Source organism: Acanthisitta chloris, unplaced genomic scaffold, assembly GCF_000695815.1.
Source record: "Acanthisitta chloris isolate BGI_N310 unplaced genomic scaffold, ASM69581v1 scaffold8785, whole genome shotgun sequence".
Classification (NCBI taxonomy): Eukaryota; Metazoa; Chordata; class Aves; order Passeriformes; family Acanthisittidae; genus Acanthisitta; species Acanthisitta chloris.
This window is the reverse complement of record NW_008672381.1, coordinates 263267-280833: the sequence shown is the minus strand read 5'-3', so window position 1 is coordinate 280833 and position 17567 is coordinate 263267. Positions and strand designations below refer to the sequence as shown.

The following is a 17567-nucleotide window of genomic DNA, read 5'->3' as shown; positions in this document are numbered from 1 at the left end:
CTTTTTTTCTCAAGAACATGTAGGTTTAAGGCATGTGGCTGCTGGAGTTTTGCATGTGTTTGTACATCCGTTGGACATTGAACAGACACACAAGAAGATACAAGTCTAATACAAGCCTTTATGAGACTCATGCAGTTTGTATACAATTTTTTGAAATTCAGGTAGTTATGTTTATTTTCAAGAAATGCTGTCAGCTGTAATGATTATGTTAGAGGAGAACATAGTATAGCAACCATATTAAATGACAATGTGATGTCTTTACTGAAACTATATTAAACCTGGATTGAAAGAAGTGTCAAGTCCTGCTGACAGCACCAGGGATTAGTCCATGACTTTATTCTACAACGTGGACAGCAAGCACTGTATCATAGCCAGAGTATACACCTTCTTTGAGTTGTCCTTATTCTGTGGCACTCACAAAACGTTACAGTTGGTACTGTTGCCTCCGAAAGTACACGTTCAGAGGTGGGAAATATAAAGAAGCTCAGTGTCTGTTGAGAATGATTGTGTTGTATGCTGTTACCATATGCTGTCATTTTCTCACTCAGGAGCAGGAAGGTAAATTAGAATCTGTTTTCTCTGTTCAGAAACAGAAAAACTGAACTGAAGAAGAATAAAATTCAGTGTGAAGTCAGTGACAGCAGGGAGACTTTTTTATTTCTTAGAGCCTCTTTCTACTTTGTCTCTTCTTGTTTAACAGAATAATTAGATCAATACACACTTTAAAGTACAGATGAGTGTATTTTAAAGTGCATGTTGACAAATCTTTATGTACTGCCATGAATAAAAAATAGCTTTCTAATGAAAATTGCCTTTTGTGGTAAAAAATGAAAAGAAAGTAAGACCCTCATCTTAATTTTTCTTTTGGCATAAATCATGAAATAATCAGAACTGGGGAGCTGTGAAAGAAGGCTTGAAGAACAGCCAGATACAAGACTTTCTGTATTCAGTGGATAAATTTGTGGATACTTTGTCATCATCAAGGCAGAATATAGAAGATAAAATTCAGCTGAAAAAAGTGGATATTGATATTTATGTCAGCAACTTACAGAACCCATCTGACTACATAAATGCAAGTGAGTAATTCCTATGCCAAAGCAAACACAATGATGTTGTTCATAAAAGAAATGTTATGTTATTAGTAAAAATTTGCTTTGAAGAATTAATTTATCTTCCTTGAGCTGCGTACCTTTTTCTGCTTACTCTTGCCAAGTTTCTGATTGAATAATCATAAAATCATTGATCATTTACCCATCCTTTAATTCATAGATCTTTTAAGGAAGCAATTAGGTAGTTGCTTCATATAGCATGTAAGCAGTGGTCTGTGTCCCTCCTAGTTTGCTAGCCAAGTAATTGCTGAGTGAAGCCATCTACTAGTGTGTGTACTCTTCACTTTCTTTGATACTGGAAAAATCTTGTCCAATATAAAATCTGACTCTGAGGGCTGTGTGTAAAAACAAGGTGTATTTATAAAAAATTATATATATACATATGTTTGCATAAGAAAAACAGTAATTATATCTCTTTCAACAATAGCTTTCCACCATTTCTTATCACTACTTAGATTTTCAGAGTGAAATAATGGCCAACCAATCAACACTTTGCAGTCTCTCTCTCAACCCTACATGAGCCTATGGCAGGACAGCTTCCACAGAACTAGTGATTCTTAAGATGAGATAATAATGTTGTATAGCTGGGCAAGTTCTTTAGAACCAATTGGTAGCACACGCTCCATGAGTCCTAAATATAATGCACCAAGTGAACTGGAGCTTTTCAGCTGCTAGGGCAATCTAAAAGATGTGCTGACTTACAAACTATAGGGGTTTTTTTAGTAACTGTTAATAATGGCATCCATTATGTGATGCTTTCAATGTGCAATAGACTGCAGTGGCAGAAAGTGAGAAATGTGGAGTAAGTCTTTACTTATGAAATGCAAACAGAAAAATATACACGTAATTTTTGTGTTTCTCGGACCCATGAAAACATGATTCTCCTAAAACCACATTGCTGTGTTTTATTTTTCCTTATGAACTCCCTGTATTTTTAACTGTTTCCATTGTAAAGTATATGCAGTAGTAACAGAGTAGATAGATAAAAGTTTTGTGTGTGTGCATCTTATGTTTACAGTCTTAATCTTTTCCTGTTGTTGGACAGTTTTATATATACTCAGTTTACGTAGTCTCAGATTATGTTTGGCAAGAACATTTCACTTCTGTAGTTTATTCTGTATTTATTTCTTGGTGCTTATGACACTGTCCAATTCTATGATTTTGAAGGCAGTAACAGAGAGGTCACTGAGAAACTTGAAGAAGTGGTCACAATTTGGACCAAGCAGATCAGACAAGTTTTAGTAGAGAGTGAACAAATAAGAAGAGAAGCTGATGATGCTGGTCCATCTGCAGAGCTGGAACACTGGAAGACAAGAATGTCTTCATTTAACAGGTCAAATCTCTGCATTATTTCTCACAGAGTTGTAAAAAAAAAAAAAGAATTTTTAAAGCTAAATGTCAACTTTCATTCCAAAGAGAGTATTAAACGTGTTTCTTTCTTCAAAGTCTTTTAGATGAGATCAAAAGTTCAAGAGTAAAGAAAATTATAAGTATTCTTCAGGCAGCAAGATCAAAGACATTAAAGCAGTGGAAAGAACTGGTAATTACTACTTTTTAATTAAAATTTTAAATTATTAGAGTACTGTATTTGTAATACACACAGAACTGAACACAATGCTAAAAATAGCTTTGAGTGTTTATACTTTTGTACTGTGGTTTATTATCCATTTGTTGGCGCATGTAACATCAATGATTCTGAAGTTAAAGAGATAACTTGAAAAGAAGTCAGTGCTTCTGTAATGTGCCTTTCATTAACATACCAGCATTCTAGGTGGAATGATTGTGCAAAAGTAAAGCAGTCCAGCAATGCAACATTTTTCTATCTCTCACCAGCTGAAGCCTACGAGGCCAACTGTAGAGATGTTTGGAAGTTCATCATATTGCTTTTAGAATTATTGACAGCTGGCTTTTTTGTAGCAAAACTGCAACTTCAGATAAGTGGATATCTGTAATGTAAACTTATCAGTCAAAGTTGTAGGCAAGCCAGAAAATAAGCCATAAACCATGTACAGTCAATCAGGACGTAGCCCTCCACCCTCAAACACCAGAGTGTAGATCTTCTGGCACTTAAGAAGGTATTCTACTGTTTTGAAAGTATAGCCGGAAAACAGTGTTACCTTACTGAGTTTTTGATTTCGTGCTTACCATATTTGCAGACTTTTATGATAAATGGAATTTGAATGAAAGTGTCTGTACAGAGCCAGTACAAGCCAATGCTGATAAAAACGATTTTGTTCTTCATACAAAGTAGCCTCTTAAGTACTGGATAGTTCCACCTGACATGAACAGAAGGATATACAAGCATATAGTTGTGAACTCGTTTTCCCTAAAAAGTGTTTATTAACAGATGTTGGGGAAACATCCCGGTACATTTCTTGTCTAAATCTGTAGAATGGGTACCATGCTAAAACTATTCTAAAATGTAATAAGGCAGTTTTTCTAAGCCACACTATTGTAATTCCATGGAGAAGGAAAAGCTTTGACGGTATAAGTAAGGAGTTCTGCAATATCACATCCAAGATGTTGCTGATTGCTAAGTAGATCTTACCAATTTTTGCATGTAAAACCAGTTATTTCTTATGTAAAGAAGAAATGCAATAATTGAAAGCACTTACGTGAGAAAATGTTTGCTAGATGGAATCATAGTCTTGTGGCAACATGTGCTGTGAAAGAGCAAGAACCTGTTTAGAAAATTTTCATGGTAATAATTCTTTTTTATTTTCAATCTCCCTTCAGGATGGTAATATAACAATTGCTGCCAATGAAGCAAAAGACAACGTGAGATATTTATATACATTGGATAAATTTTTTGGCCCACTTGCCAATGCTTCACCTGTAAGTAGTACTGCACCTTCATATACTGGAGGTCACAGCCAAAACCAGTATAGCCTCTGTTTTCCCTCTGGAAAATACTACTCTGGAAGAAGACCTATTAATTTATTCATTATCCATTTCCCAGTTTTTTCTCTTGGTCATAGTATGATAGGTCCCTGCAAATGAATTGGATGATCCAGTTCACAATGAGATATGTACATGGACAAGGTGTTACAATCAAAAATGTCACATTTTCCACTGTGTTCATTTTCAGGGAATTTGAATTGCTGACTTTCCCATTTTTGCTGTTGTAGGTAACAGTGATGGAACACATACCCAGTTTAATGAATACCATCTGTATGATCTACTGTACATCCCCATACTACAACACATCGGAACACATGACATCTCTTCTTCTTAAAATCACTAATCAAATGATTAACACATGCAAGATGTATCTATGTGAAGGTGTTTCAAAAATCTGGGATCTGGACAGGTGATAGAATTGTAATACATTCATCTTTTGTTGACAGTAGCAGTAAAATTACAGATTAGTCATCAAGAGTGTTAATAGGTAAATTTAAACTGCCCTTTGTCTTCCTACCAGGCAATGATTCCCACATTAATTTTAAGCTTGTAAGTACTAGGTTTGTGTAGAATTAAGAACTCTGCAAAAACAAATTTACTATATGTGGAGAAAAAAACTGTTGTGGAAAACCATGTAATGTGCATTAGTATATAAGATTTGATATATTGTCCCCATGGATTTTTTTTAGACCAAAACACACTTCAGCAATTAGAACTGGGAGCTAAGGTTCTTCATAAAAAAACTCCAAGGACAGACTGGCAAACTTCCATTTAGGATTTATATATTGCTCTTAGTAGACAGGAAAGTCAGTTTGAGGAAGGGGACAATATGTACCAGAACCAGGATCACAATTCAGTTCTACTCTGGAGTGAGGTATGTGACTGATAGGTTGGGACTCAGACTTGTATTTTCTGAGTATTTTGTGGAGAATGCTGTGTAAGGAGTATAAAGGGTGCCAATGAGGCATCTTAAATTAAAAAAGGTAGATTTACTGCAAATTTGCTAATTAGACATACCTAAGACTATTTTTGTTCTTATTTTCTATTGTTCTTGGTACAGCAAGAGTCCCTGATTTTTAGTAAATGTTAGGCACTCTACAGAAAACGAACAAAAAGTTTGCCTCAGCAAAGGAACTTGCAATCTGAAACATAAGAATTGAATAGTGAGATGGTGGGAGGAAAGAGGGATGGAGAGAAAACAGTAATCATGCAGTGTTGGTCAGCTGGAATGACAGTATTTTCAGCACAGTTGTGATGCCTTTGGATTTTTTGTAGGCATCATTGCCACAAAAACTAAAGGTGACATTTCAAGGAAGGAAGGAGTTAGCTGCCCTTTAGCTACTTGTCCATGTGCTACTACTGAGTTTGTATGAAACTTATCCATTGGGTAGTGAATGCTGATGTCAGTGGCAGAACAAGTGTACCTGAAGAATGAGAAATGCAGGTAACACAGGAGAAATACTTACTGTAAGTACAGGTCAATTATTTTCAGGCATAAGAGAAGGGAGAACCACAGAGAGACGTTAAGATGAGCATGATGTCTGAAGTAATCAATGAGAAAATCAATGATTGGAATAGTGCAATTGGAGTAAGATTATTGTTACTGACGTGAGAAGGAAAAGGTGTTACAAGCTTCATCAAAACATAGACAGGATGTCTGTGTTTAAATTTCAGCCAAGTCAAAGGTGACACTGAATAACAGGAGGCATAAAAGTAACTCTAACAAATAATTTGGATTTCTCTTGTATTTTGGTGTAGATAAAGGGAAGTTTTCAGATATTGCGTGTAATCTAGTAAGTGCTGGCTATGTTTATTCTAAAGAATAAATGTAAATAATAGTAGAATACATATTTTTTTTGTTTCTTCTACCTGTGAACTTATTTTTGAGATATTCTTCTCATTTATTTATTTGCTCCTGCTCCCCCTGCAAAAGTTTTTCTCTGTCCCAGTTAGTGGTTTCAGCCTATAAAGTTTGACTATCATTTTAATTCCCAGTGATCTTTTTGAAGATAAAAGACAAAGCCAAAGTAGAGCAACAGTCTTGGGTAAATGGCTTATGGCTGATTTCAATGCCTCATCTGTGTATCTCGTAGAGTACTACCTCAGGGTTAATGAACTCATGTGTAGAAGATGTAGCTATCTGTGGCCTTAGGAGCTAAGTTCTTTCTGGCGTATCCTTTTAAAGAAACAAGACTTTCCTCATGCTTACTGCAGTCTGGAAAAATACTTCTCCAGACAAGTCTGCTTAGGAAAAAAACCCAAAGAAACAAACTAATGGAACCCCATCAGCAATACCCAATACAGAGGATGAGAAATGGCCAAACTGCAGGCAGTCAGATGCCAGAATTAACCTGGTATACATCCTTTCTGGACAGTGCTGTGAAAGTTTTGGGTTGATGACATCAAAACCTAAACTAAGAATATCCAATCTAGATAAAAGGTTTAAACCAAAATCTCTTCATGTAACCTCATATTTTGAATGTTTTTCAGGTAATGTATAATTTTGTGTACTTATTTTGCACAGTTGCATATCTGAATGAAATGTACTATTTTTTATTTATACTCTATTGAAGACATCCTTAGGATGATTATCTGTCTTCTGTGCTTGCTTTGCCAGGCAAGAATTGCTGAAGAGGATACAACAATGCATTGCCCTCAAAGAGCAGTACCAAACATCCTTTCAGAAAATTAGGGAGGAGCTAAAGGAAAATCCAAGTGACAGGCAGTTTGATTTCAGGTAAATAATTCACTCTAGTATTGAATCATATTGATGTTTGCAATTTACAAATGAGATGTCATTATATCTGTTGGCTAACAGAAAAGCTAGATTCTCAATTAAAAGGCCGTATTTATTATAATCAGAACATGACTTTGCAGAGGTTGTTTTTTTTAAACTTCATTCAGCAATAAACCACAGACAGATTTTTGCCAATCACTTGTTGATTCAGGAGTTGTCCAAGAGGACTTCAGTGGAACTATATGTGGGTTGAATAGAAAAAAATCTGTTGCACAGAGATTTGTGTAATAATCCCTCTGTTGCCTCTTTATTATCAGTGAAAACTATATATTTGGAAAATTTGATACATTCTGTAAACGTTTGGAGAAGATTTCAGATATGAGCAGTACTATGGAAAGCCTTTTGGAGCTTCAGTGTATAAAAATAGAAGGTATTGAAAAGATCAGCACTCATTACCAGAGCATTGCTACAAACACCAGATCCAAAGAGTATGATGTTCTGGATCACAGAAAAAAAGAGGTACATTCATTCAGCACTTATTCTTGTATTTCTTATTTCTATGTTTTTCACTACAGTTATGCAAAGATTAACTATTATGACAATGCATATGTTATTTTCCTGTGACAATAATACTAATGCTTCATATGTATTACTACAATTTCAAAGTGTTTGGGTGAATTTGGGTTTTATTTCAAATGTTTTTGTTACTTTTTATCAAAATAGGTTTTATGTGATAGGTACAACTTTTCTTAAACTTGTTTGTTTTGAGATGCATGTGTTTTGAACTGCAGAGTGAAAACTTATTCAGGCACATCAATGCATTAAATACAGTTTGCCTAATTGTGAGAGTTAGTGTTATTAAAAATACATAGTGGAATACTAATGGCAGTATTATAGTAAAGATGATAAAGGCACTTAGATGCACACTTTAAAGGGAAAGGGGAGTGTTATCATTCCCAGTGCTGAGCAGGATGATAAAAACTAAAAGTAGCTTTCCAAGTGCTTCAGTCTCATGTTTTAATACACTGTGTACATGCTGGAATTGAGCTGCTTTTTTTAAGCTTGCTTTGCAGGGTTAATCACCTCACAATAGCAGTTCTAGAAATGTTGACTGATTTTCCTCCCTTCCTAAACTGTACCTCACAACTGTCAGGAACTTTCCTTGAAACACTTAAGTCCAGAGTACCTTTGGCTTTCTTCTAACCTGTTGGTGGCTTATGTTTCACTAATACTTGCTGTGTGGCTCTTTTCTGAAAGAGGGAATTTATTGTTAGCTGGAATTTAAAAGTGGTGAAAAAAAGGCATGGCTTTTCTACACCTAAATGGTTGGAGCAATATATATTATGGACTGTCTTCCCAAGCTTGTGGAGTGCTCTCTTTGAGAGGATGCTTGCACTGAACTCTTGTTGCAGGCCTTCAGTATTTTGGACTTTTAAGAAAAATTGTTACAGATAAGTACCCAAACTACTTCTAGTTAAATTTGTTAATAACTTCCCTTAGTCTGTAGGGTGCTCTAGAGAGCCTGACAGTTTGCTCACCTTTGGTGGGTTTCATACCTAGACACTGAGTAGTGCTCTGAGTAGCTGGTGAGTGTGCTCTGTTTTCTCTGATTAGGTTATAAGATTTTCTTCTCCTGTTCATCTTCCTCTGTGCTCCATTGTGTTCATGAAGATGAGACTTCAATCACATAACCTAACACTGCTTATTTTTTTTTGCTTTGCTTAGAATTTTAATGTCTTTGTTGAAGGTGTTATTCCTGATCATTCTAATTGAGTGCTGAACACACATACTGAGCAGATAAAGCAAATTCCTCAAAAGCTTCAGGGAAACAATTTTGTATAAAATGAAATCAGCAGTTTTTTTCTTTTGGTTTTATTCTAGTTTGAGAAAGATTACTTTGAATTTAAGAACCAAATTGCAGCATTGTATGAATCCATACAAGAATTTCTGGATTCCTGGTTTGAGAAGACTGTAACTGTAAGTAATGTTACAAATGCAAACTCCTTTTTCTGGTGCTTAGAAAGGCTGAGTTCCCATAGCTCCTACTGAACTCCTTCATTACACAGTGTTCTGTACTGTGCTTGTGGCTGCCTGAGATGATGTTGGTGAACATCAAGCCTGAAACAAATGTTCTAAAAGTTGCTTGCAGAAGTGCTAGAAAATGATGTTCATTGTTACCTAATGCCAGTTTTATGTTCTGTCTTTCCTTGCCAGTTTTAAAGCCCTGTATTTTAAAATTTATTTTCTTTCTTCATCCTGGTATTCCTCATGCTTCCTGTTGCATTTTTAAGTTATTCCTGTTTGCCTGTCAGGAGTAGTGAAATAATTTCTGCTGTTTCTGTAACATCAGTACTGTTCATTGCTTCAGGCCTTGATTGTGATAGAGGATGTTAATGAAGTGTGAGTAAAGTTGTAGGTGTTCTACAAAAACTGCAGAAAAAAAATGTGATGATCTGAGAGTCAGAAAATAGTATATTAACATAGTGATAGCAGTTTCTTGGTTCATACTATGGTAAATGTATACTATATGGCAGAAAATAAAAAAGTAAAATTCACTAACTTGTCCGGATGGACTTTTCTGTGTTTCTTAGAAAACAACTTAAAAATTTACATAGCATATTATATATTAAGAAAATAGTTTGCGAACGAAGACTTTCTGAAATATTAATATCTTCTGCAGTAAATGTTCCATCTTCCTTTTTAGACTGAGCAGATGCTGGGACTTCTGATGAAGCTTGAACAAATAGGAGAAAATAATATTGATCTTAATGAGAAGTATACCATTGTCCTCCAGCAGTACAGCCAAGACTTAGAGTTTGTTCAAAAACTCTACCAGAAGGAAAAAGAAAATCCACCTATACCACGTAATATACCACCAGTAAGAATGGAAAAAATGAGAGAGAAAAATTACTTTACTTCTTTGACTGTTTGAAGTTAATGACAATTTAACCTCATATCTTCTGTGTTTTAGGTAACAGGGAAGATTATGTGGGCTCAGCAGTTATTCAGAAAAATTGACCATCCCATGACACTCCTTAAAAAGAAAACCACTCTTTTGAAGGTTGGAAATTAGCAGAGGAGGATTTATGCTAAGCTTTCAATGATGTTACTAACAGACATGTGATTTATTTTTTAATCCCTATGCTCACTTTTCCAGCAGCTTGTATCTAAGCTCATCCAACAGGAGGGATAGGTGTTAGCGTTTGCTCCACGTTTTGAATTCCTTTTGGCAGCATTACTACTCTACAGCTCAGGGCAGTGTCTTCCCTTGATACATTAAGCTGATGACTTAGACCAGTGCTTTTGTCCCTTCTGGGGCTTGACTCATGTTAATCCTGATAGTAGCTCTGTTGGCTGTGTGCCTACGCTTGGAGCCTTCTGTCTGCTATGTTCTGTAATGAAGAGGATCTCCAGCACTAGCCACACATCATGAAAGAATGTAATTAGTATAGCTTTCTCAGTGGGACAATAGTGTCTTTTATAGTCCATAGTATAGACTTTGTTTTATGGGCAAGATGGGGTGGAAAAATCAGGAAAAGAGTTATGTTGGTTGGAGCAGTTAAATGTGTGCTAATAATTGAATTCCTAAGTATATTGCTATGTGCCTGTGTCTTACCTTATATCTAAAGCAACATAATTTAGAGCTTTCTATTTCTTTTGTTTTCCTAATGGTGGTGAGAAAAAGCCAAATGGAGGGCCTTTGGGACTTTCTATTTAAGTTATGTTTGCTGCTTTTTTTATTTTTCTCTTAATTGCAGACACAGGAAATGAAAAAGGTTGTTAAGAGCTACAATAAAATGGCTGCAGTTCTTCTGGAATTTGAACTTATTTATCATAGGGCCTGGTGCAGGTTTGCTGGCCAGGCTAGAAATGCTTTGTGTGCTTCCTTACTTGTCAGGCACCCAGAAACCAAGGTAAATATGATTTATTCTTTGTATTACTGTTACATGGTTTAGTGTTGCATATGCTCCTTTAATCACATAATGGATAAACAAGAACAGCATTAAAATAACCTTAATAGGGTTAAATAAATTAACTACTTGAATTGAAATATTTTTTCAGTTTTGTGTATATTTGTGATGCTTTGCATCATGTCTCTTCTTTGTAAGGCTTCTTCCTTATTCAGGGTATAAAAGAGGCAGTATCCATCAAATACACATCTATTATCAACTTAGCTACTTCTTTCAGATCTTGTTTCCTGTTTTTTTTCTATGTTAACCAAAATTTTAGTCAAGGAAGGATGTCAGTATCATTATGTTGAATATTTATATTGCAATAATATATTAATTTGCTTTCAAAACTGACTGCTGAGACAGAAAATCTTGCCATTCTTATTTCACAGATTATTTTTGTCTGCTGTAGTGCAGAGAAATTATGGTTAAATTGTGGCATTTTTTTGTATCAATGATTCCATCAGAACCTAGAACTAGTTGTTAAATTTATTTAGAAGTTTTCAAATTTATTTAGCATCTTATTAACATTTAATGCCCCTAAACATGTACAGAGATTAACCTTCAGAACATTTCTCCCTAGTCTACCAAAGCAGAAACTGACATGAAAAGGCAAATTAGCCTCCATAGATTGTAGCTGCAAAACTAAAATTAAACTTGGGAAGTCAGGGGAGCCAAGTGATTAGGGCACAGTGAGGGAATAACAAAAAATTGAAATCAGTCTAAGATATTGGCTGATTAATTTGGAAAAAAACCATATATTTGTAGAGGAGGGTGAAGATCTGCGTGGAAACATAGCTATCCATTTAAAATCTGTTCTTTAATTATCTACATTCCATATACTCTGGTTATATCACGCTACTACTACTCCTAAACTACTGCCTTATTTTCTTTTTCTTCCCCCTGTGCTGCTACATGAAGGAATTACTTGTAAACCTAAACCCAGTGGTCCTGGAAGTACTTTATGAAACAAAATACCTGAAAAAAATGCATTTTGAAGTTCCAGATGTTGTCCTTGGCTTGTGTGCAGATGAAGAACAGATTAAAAGACATCAAATGGAGTGAGTGAACACTTTTTGGATTTGATTCTCGTTTGCAAATGGGAATCCCTAGCTTTGAGTCTGTTGCATATATTGCTTTTGATTTATTATAATTTTTCTCTTTGATGGAGTTTAATTGAATTTTAATTGCTTTCCCCTGCATTTCCATATTAACACCGTTTACATGCAGTTGCTCCTATTTACACACATATCTCATTACTAAGAAACTCCTACGTGGTTTTGTTTTGTTACTTCAACAGCTGTTCTATAAGTGGAGCTCCCAAGGCATCTATACGCTTTAACATAGAGATTGCACTCCAAAATATTATAGTTAACATCAAAAGCTTTCTTTTTGTGTTAGAAAACCAAGCTGGAATTTACCACTTGATTGCAGCATAACCCAAGCATTTGTATAGGTAACACATCACCTAAGTTATAGCATGCTGTCTCATGTTAAATATATAAAATAACTTACGTTGATTTTAAATAATTTATTTCTGTTTCTTGTAACAGTCGAAATCTCTGCTGCAAGAGTTCTTTTCATGCTCAGGCATGCTGATTATTAATTCTCTGACTCTCTAAGCAAGGATGATAATTTTTTAAAAACTCATCCTTTGTGAAAAGAATTCTGTAGTTTTTAAATAGGAGTGAACAAAAAAGGACAAAGTTTGAAGACTTTCATGAACTCTTCAACACCTCCTCCCTTTTTCTATTGTTAAAGCTTTCAGTCTTTCACTCTTACAATTTAATATTTTTCATTAATTACATATGTAGTATTTAAGGACAAGCTAACTCTACATTTTTTATGTGAACGTGCTACAGTCCTCCAAAAAGCAGCAGCCCCAAATTTTGCCATCCAAGAGAGAAAAAAAAAATGCAAAAAATGTTTGGAATAAAAAAGAAATCCAAATTTACCTTTTATTCTAAAAAGAAGACTTAAAATTTACTCCCCAAGCAAAGAAGGAATATTCAGAGACTGTAGATTTTTGCTTAAGCAACACTACAGAGAGAGTTCTGGGTATATTTTGAAAGGGTCAGCTCAGTTTATGGCTTCTAAGAATGATGTTTAAAGTCATGGTTTTAATCTGGCACAGAACACAGCTATCACCTTTTTTTTTTTTTTTGCTGGAGTTCTTTTATGTATCTGACCTTTGAGCTTCATTTGCTTCTAATTCTTGTTTATTGTAGATTCTTTGTGTAGCTCCATTTTCATGGAACTATATTGGTATGTCTTGATTCAGCATTTGGCCTCTTTTTCTTTGATATTTGGTGTCCTAAGTGGTTTTGATCTAACTGTTCTTATAAGCAGTGTCTTTTGATGCCATGTCTTGTGAGACCGAAAGGAGGGAACAAAAATGCCATGTTTTCAATTTCCTGATTTTTTTTAAAATTGTAATTAATTTTCCCTAGAAGAAAAACATTCTAAATTGATGACAGCCACTTTACCTGAGGTACTTATTAACCCAGTCTGGTTCTGCTGTTAGTGGGGAGAAAGAGGCTTAGTCTGAGTTAGAAAAAGCTGGCAAGGGTTCTTATTTTTAACGTTGGATCAGAACTTGCAAATCTTATTAACAGAAAATGCGTCCAAAATTCTGTATGTTTCAAATAACTGAATTAAGCTCATTATAAACATGATCATGTCTTTCAGACTGCAGAATCTGTTGACCAGTTACAAAGAATGTCTGAATAGGATTCCTGTTATGCTGAAACCACTGATGAAACCATTCATAGGACAAGTTGAGGATGCCCTTAATCCAGGCCTGATGCACCTGTCATGGACTTCTGTGAACATCAACAGATGTATGTAGTAGGAAAAGTGGTGAACTGTTGGCACTGTTAGGTGCCTCTTCACTGTAGCTGCATAATTATAGCCCAGCTGCTACAAGAGCATGAGGAAAGAGAATGGCCATGGGTGTTTTAATAATATCTCTTGTCTTTTCTGTAGAAAAATCTTCATAGCTTATGCCAAGCATCCTATAAGATATGTCTAAAATCAAGGTTGGAGATTTCTGCCCAAATCCTGCTTTTTTTCTAAGAAAACATTTTTATTAGGCATTGAGCATTTTCCACATAACCATTAAGATGCAAACTTATCCCTATCAAATACAGCATAAAATTGATTAACTGTTATAAAAGTGTCTTTGAAATGGCCATCTATAAAACCATCAGCAAGACTTTTATGCTGGAGTTGTGTAAGAAAACAGTAACTTATGCTCGTAAATCAGTTTTCAGTTAAGGTTGACTAATGTTAGGCTTTCACTTTTCTTCTTCAAAATGAGAAGTAGAAAGAAAAACAAGAACAGATATGGCCTAAATATGAAAGTGAAATGGGGCATGGATTTGTGCAACTGTTCATTTGTGACTCTGTCACATGGCACTGATGTACAAGGCTCTGACTGGTGCTTAAAGCAGGGCTGGTCTCTTTTTTAGCTTTACTTGACCTTTGCTTGACCAGTGACAAAAACCCAATGGCATCTAAGGAAAGTCCACCTAGAAGTTGCCTTCTAGACTAAAACTTAGGAGTTAAGGCAGAAAAATGGGTTTAGGACTACCTAATTTATATATTAAAAATAATCTAAGGAATTTGTTGGATTATTTGTCTGTTTTAGTAAATAAAACTGATAAACTCCACCATTAACTTCCTAATAGCAATAAACAATGTTTCCCACTTAAAGCATCAGCCGTTGGGCAGCACTGTCACACTGCTGTGCCTTAGATATCATAATGATTTCTGTCTACATGCAATAGAATATATATATGATATGTATGGTGATAACAGAGACAAGGAGTGTCAGATGACATATCTCTTTCTATTTTGCAATGAAAGTAAGAAAGGGAGAGGATTTTGCCAGTCTATACAGAATCAGTCATTTTTGCCTTTAGTTAAATAAACACATCTGTTAAAGCACTCAACTTATCTCTTTCCAAAGTGAGTTAGGTCATACATATGAAGGAAAAAACCCTAGTGATTTAACAAGTTTGTAGTCTTGGCTGGGGGAATTTTAGCCATTTAATTTGTAAGTTAATTACAATTATAAAAGTACTGCATTTCACTGTGTATGTACATAGGAGAACCAAAATAATTTTTGGACACTTGTATCCTTTTTGTTTTCCGTTGTATTTGGTTGATCCTCTTCATTCCAATGTGAATACCAAAAAGAAGAGATATTTTGAAAGATATTGTTCCATTTATTATAAAATGGCTTAATTTAAAGATTCAAGAGTAGAACAAGTCCATCGTGTTTCTGTTTCAGGCCTTCATTGCATATTTCATTGTTATTAAATCCTCATTTTATTGTAATAGCTGGGGGGAAGTTGTTGGGACAGGGGGAAGGGAAGATGGTATTTAAGAGATCTGTGTTTTATGTGATTTGTTTTCATTTTGTTTTCCTTGCTCAGTTATTCAGAATGTTTATAGTACCCTGAGGGAGTTGGACCATGTAGTCAAAGAAGCATCTGATACCCTGGAATGCAGAATTGAAAGACTTCTGGAGGACATGTCGAACACTGCTCTCATCATTTTGCCAGAAGATGATCCTGTAGATGTGATTTCTTTCCTGGAACAGATAGAAAAGCTTGCTATCTCTACTGCTCACAAACTGTCTCGGTAGGTTTATTAATTGCACAGATTTGAAGGTTACTTTGAGGAAACATTATTTATGTATTACTTTTGTATGTATAGAGAGTTTACTCTTAAAATGTTATTGTAACAGAGTGCTAGTCTAAAGCAAAATGATAGTTTTAGGATGCAGGGGAGAAACTCACAAGCATCTTGAACATAGCAGTTGTGAAATTGCATCTGTAGTGTTTAGCATTTCTTAAATTTCTTCTTACAGCATTTTAATCAGTAGCAAGAAAAATGAAGATGGATAACACTTGAAATCTCATCCATATGTTAATTGCTTGTTTCTTAATGCTTCTTCTGCTTTTATTGTACTAATTCTGATTTCACAGATTATCTTACGTCATCATCACAATAAGCTGTTTTATTAACTATAGCTGGAATCTTTTTTTTTTTGCTTATTATGAAGTCCAGTTGAATCACATATAGCAGAGTCTGACAAATGGGTTTCTTGATAGTCTGCATATTTTAGTGTCTTAAAATCTCTGTATGCCCAAGCAATAGGAACAAATTGAAAAAACATTCAAAGGGCCTTTCCCTGCACATAAAATTCTCCAAAGTGCTGTGGGACTGGGGGTGTGTGCCTGGAAAATAACAAAGGGTATTCCTGATGTTTGATTCCCTGTGGGTTACTGTAAGGTTGTTTTCGTAGGCAGAGTCAGCAAGTGGAAAGCTCCGTCTATGAACTGATTGATATTCTTAAGCACAGGCTGAAAGCAGATGCTGGAAGAGCTCTGGAGGTAAGATTTCTACAGTGTAAAAGGTAACCTTTTATAACCTAGTCAGATACTGTTATTGATATGCCAGATAATATGGTTGTTTTCCTAAGAATTTGCCTTTTACTCTTCAGGATTCATATGCCTGTGCACATCCTGACGTGAAGCAGAAAACACGCTGCCAAGAATGCCTGTCCTGTAGTTACTATAATCTGATGGGACAGCTTTGTCAGAAGAATACTGACTCTTTGATCAGATGTGAGTCTCTCTTTATCAGATGTGTTTAATTTTTTTGATATAACCTTAAGATTTCCCTCCCCCAAGCTTATTGTGGTTAAAATAAATAACCTCAGTTAAATATAATATTTATTTAGGCACGAAGATTTCTTTAGAGTCCTTAAGGCGTCGATTGCATGTTGTTGACTATAGGTATCAGACGGCTAAGTTTGTAGACATACAGAGAGTTCCTTTGTTCAAAGCTGAAATTCAACTGGCTATTCCAAATGTTGTCCTGAGACCAACTCTTGAAGATATTCAGGTAACAAAATAATTGCACATCTCAGTCATTTGTGCTAAAACATTTATAAATGTGTTGTTTTATAGGAACATGTGCAAATTTAATCTTGTATAAGATTGTATAAGATTCTTGTATAAGAACTATAGGGAAGGGAAAAAAAGATGAGAAGTCACTTGAGTTCATGATAACACTGGGTGCTAAGGACATGAAGCCACAGATCAGGTTTAGTATGCAGGTCAGTAGAAGGAAATAGTTTTCTAAAAGCTCAGTAACTCAGTAATTCACAAACCTTTACTGAGAGGCAAATATTTCAAAATGAATGAAAAAATAAAAATGAATGCAGTCAATACAGCCTGATTGACTTCCTGGTTTCCTTAAACCCTTTCACAATATAAAATCAGTTTAAAATATCATTCTTAAATCAGCGTTCTGCAGTGGTGAGACATAAAGAAAAATATTACCAGCCTGAAGCCCTAAACTGTGAAAAAACACTCTTTAAACTTACACTAATTCAGGAAAATTCTCATACATATACTTGGAATCTCCTTTGATGTCTGAAATTATTATTAGTATTGGTTGTTTATGGTGTTGATTTGTGGACTTTTCATTTAGTATGGTGACTGTCAAAATCAGTTGTTGCATTATTTCTCAGATTTCATTTGCAGCATTCATGGTGTTGTCAGTAAGAAATCAGACCACAATGTGTGATTTTAAAATAGACCATAGATGGAAGAAGTTATACAATAATTTATACAGCTGTCTGTATAGATTAGAGAATATACCATCTCAAATTCAGACAAATGTGTTCAGGCATTCTGATGTGAATGTGAAAACTATTATTAATAATAAATCACAATATTTTAACTAGTCTAAGGAAAATAGTACTTTAATTAAGTTATGATCCCCAGTGATTCATGCTTAATGTTCATAAAGGTCTCTTATGTTCTTCTTTGAAAACCACATAAACTTGGAAGG

The 17567-nt window shown here is 35.0% G+C and overlaps 1 protein-coding gene across 1 annotated transcript in view; it reads left to right on the top strand.

The window, feature by feature from the left end:
• Nucleotides 1-17567, top strand: part of LOC103802057 (dynein heavy chain 5, axonemal-like) — a 158752-nt gene that overhangs the window by 12929 nt on the left and 128256 nt on the right. The window contains exons 8-24 of the mRNA XM_009074495.1: nt 879-1076; nt 2277-2442; nt 2556-2649; nt 3846-3944; nt 4238-4419; nt 6628-6747; nt 7065-7266; nt 8629-8724; nt 9452-9625; nt 9719-9808; nt 10506-10661; nt 11619-11758; nt 13386-13537; nt 15137-15344; nt 16012-16099; nt 16210-16333; nt 16450-16613. Of these exons, the coding sequence (XP_009072743.1) occupies nt 879-1076; nt 2277-2442; nt 2556-2649; nt 3846-3944; nt 4238-4419; nt 6628-6747; nt 7065-7266; nt 8629-8724; nt 9452-9625; nt 9719-9808; nt 10506-10661; nt 11619-11758; nt 13386-13537; nt 15137-15344; nt 16012-16099; nt 16210-16333; nt 16450-16613 (2453 nt within the window). The remainder of the gene's footprint in view (nt 1-878; nt 1077-2276; nt 2443-2555; nt 2650-3845; nt 3945-4237; nt 4420-6627; nt 6748-7064; nt 7267-8628; nt 8725-9451; nt 9626-9718; nt 9809-10505; nt 10662-11618; nt 11759-13385; nt 13538-15136; nt 15345-16011; nt 16100-16209; nt 16334-16449; nt 16614-17567) is intronic.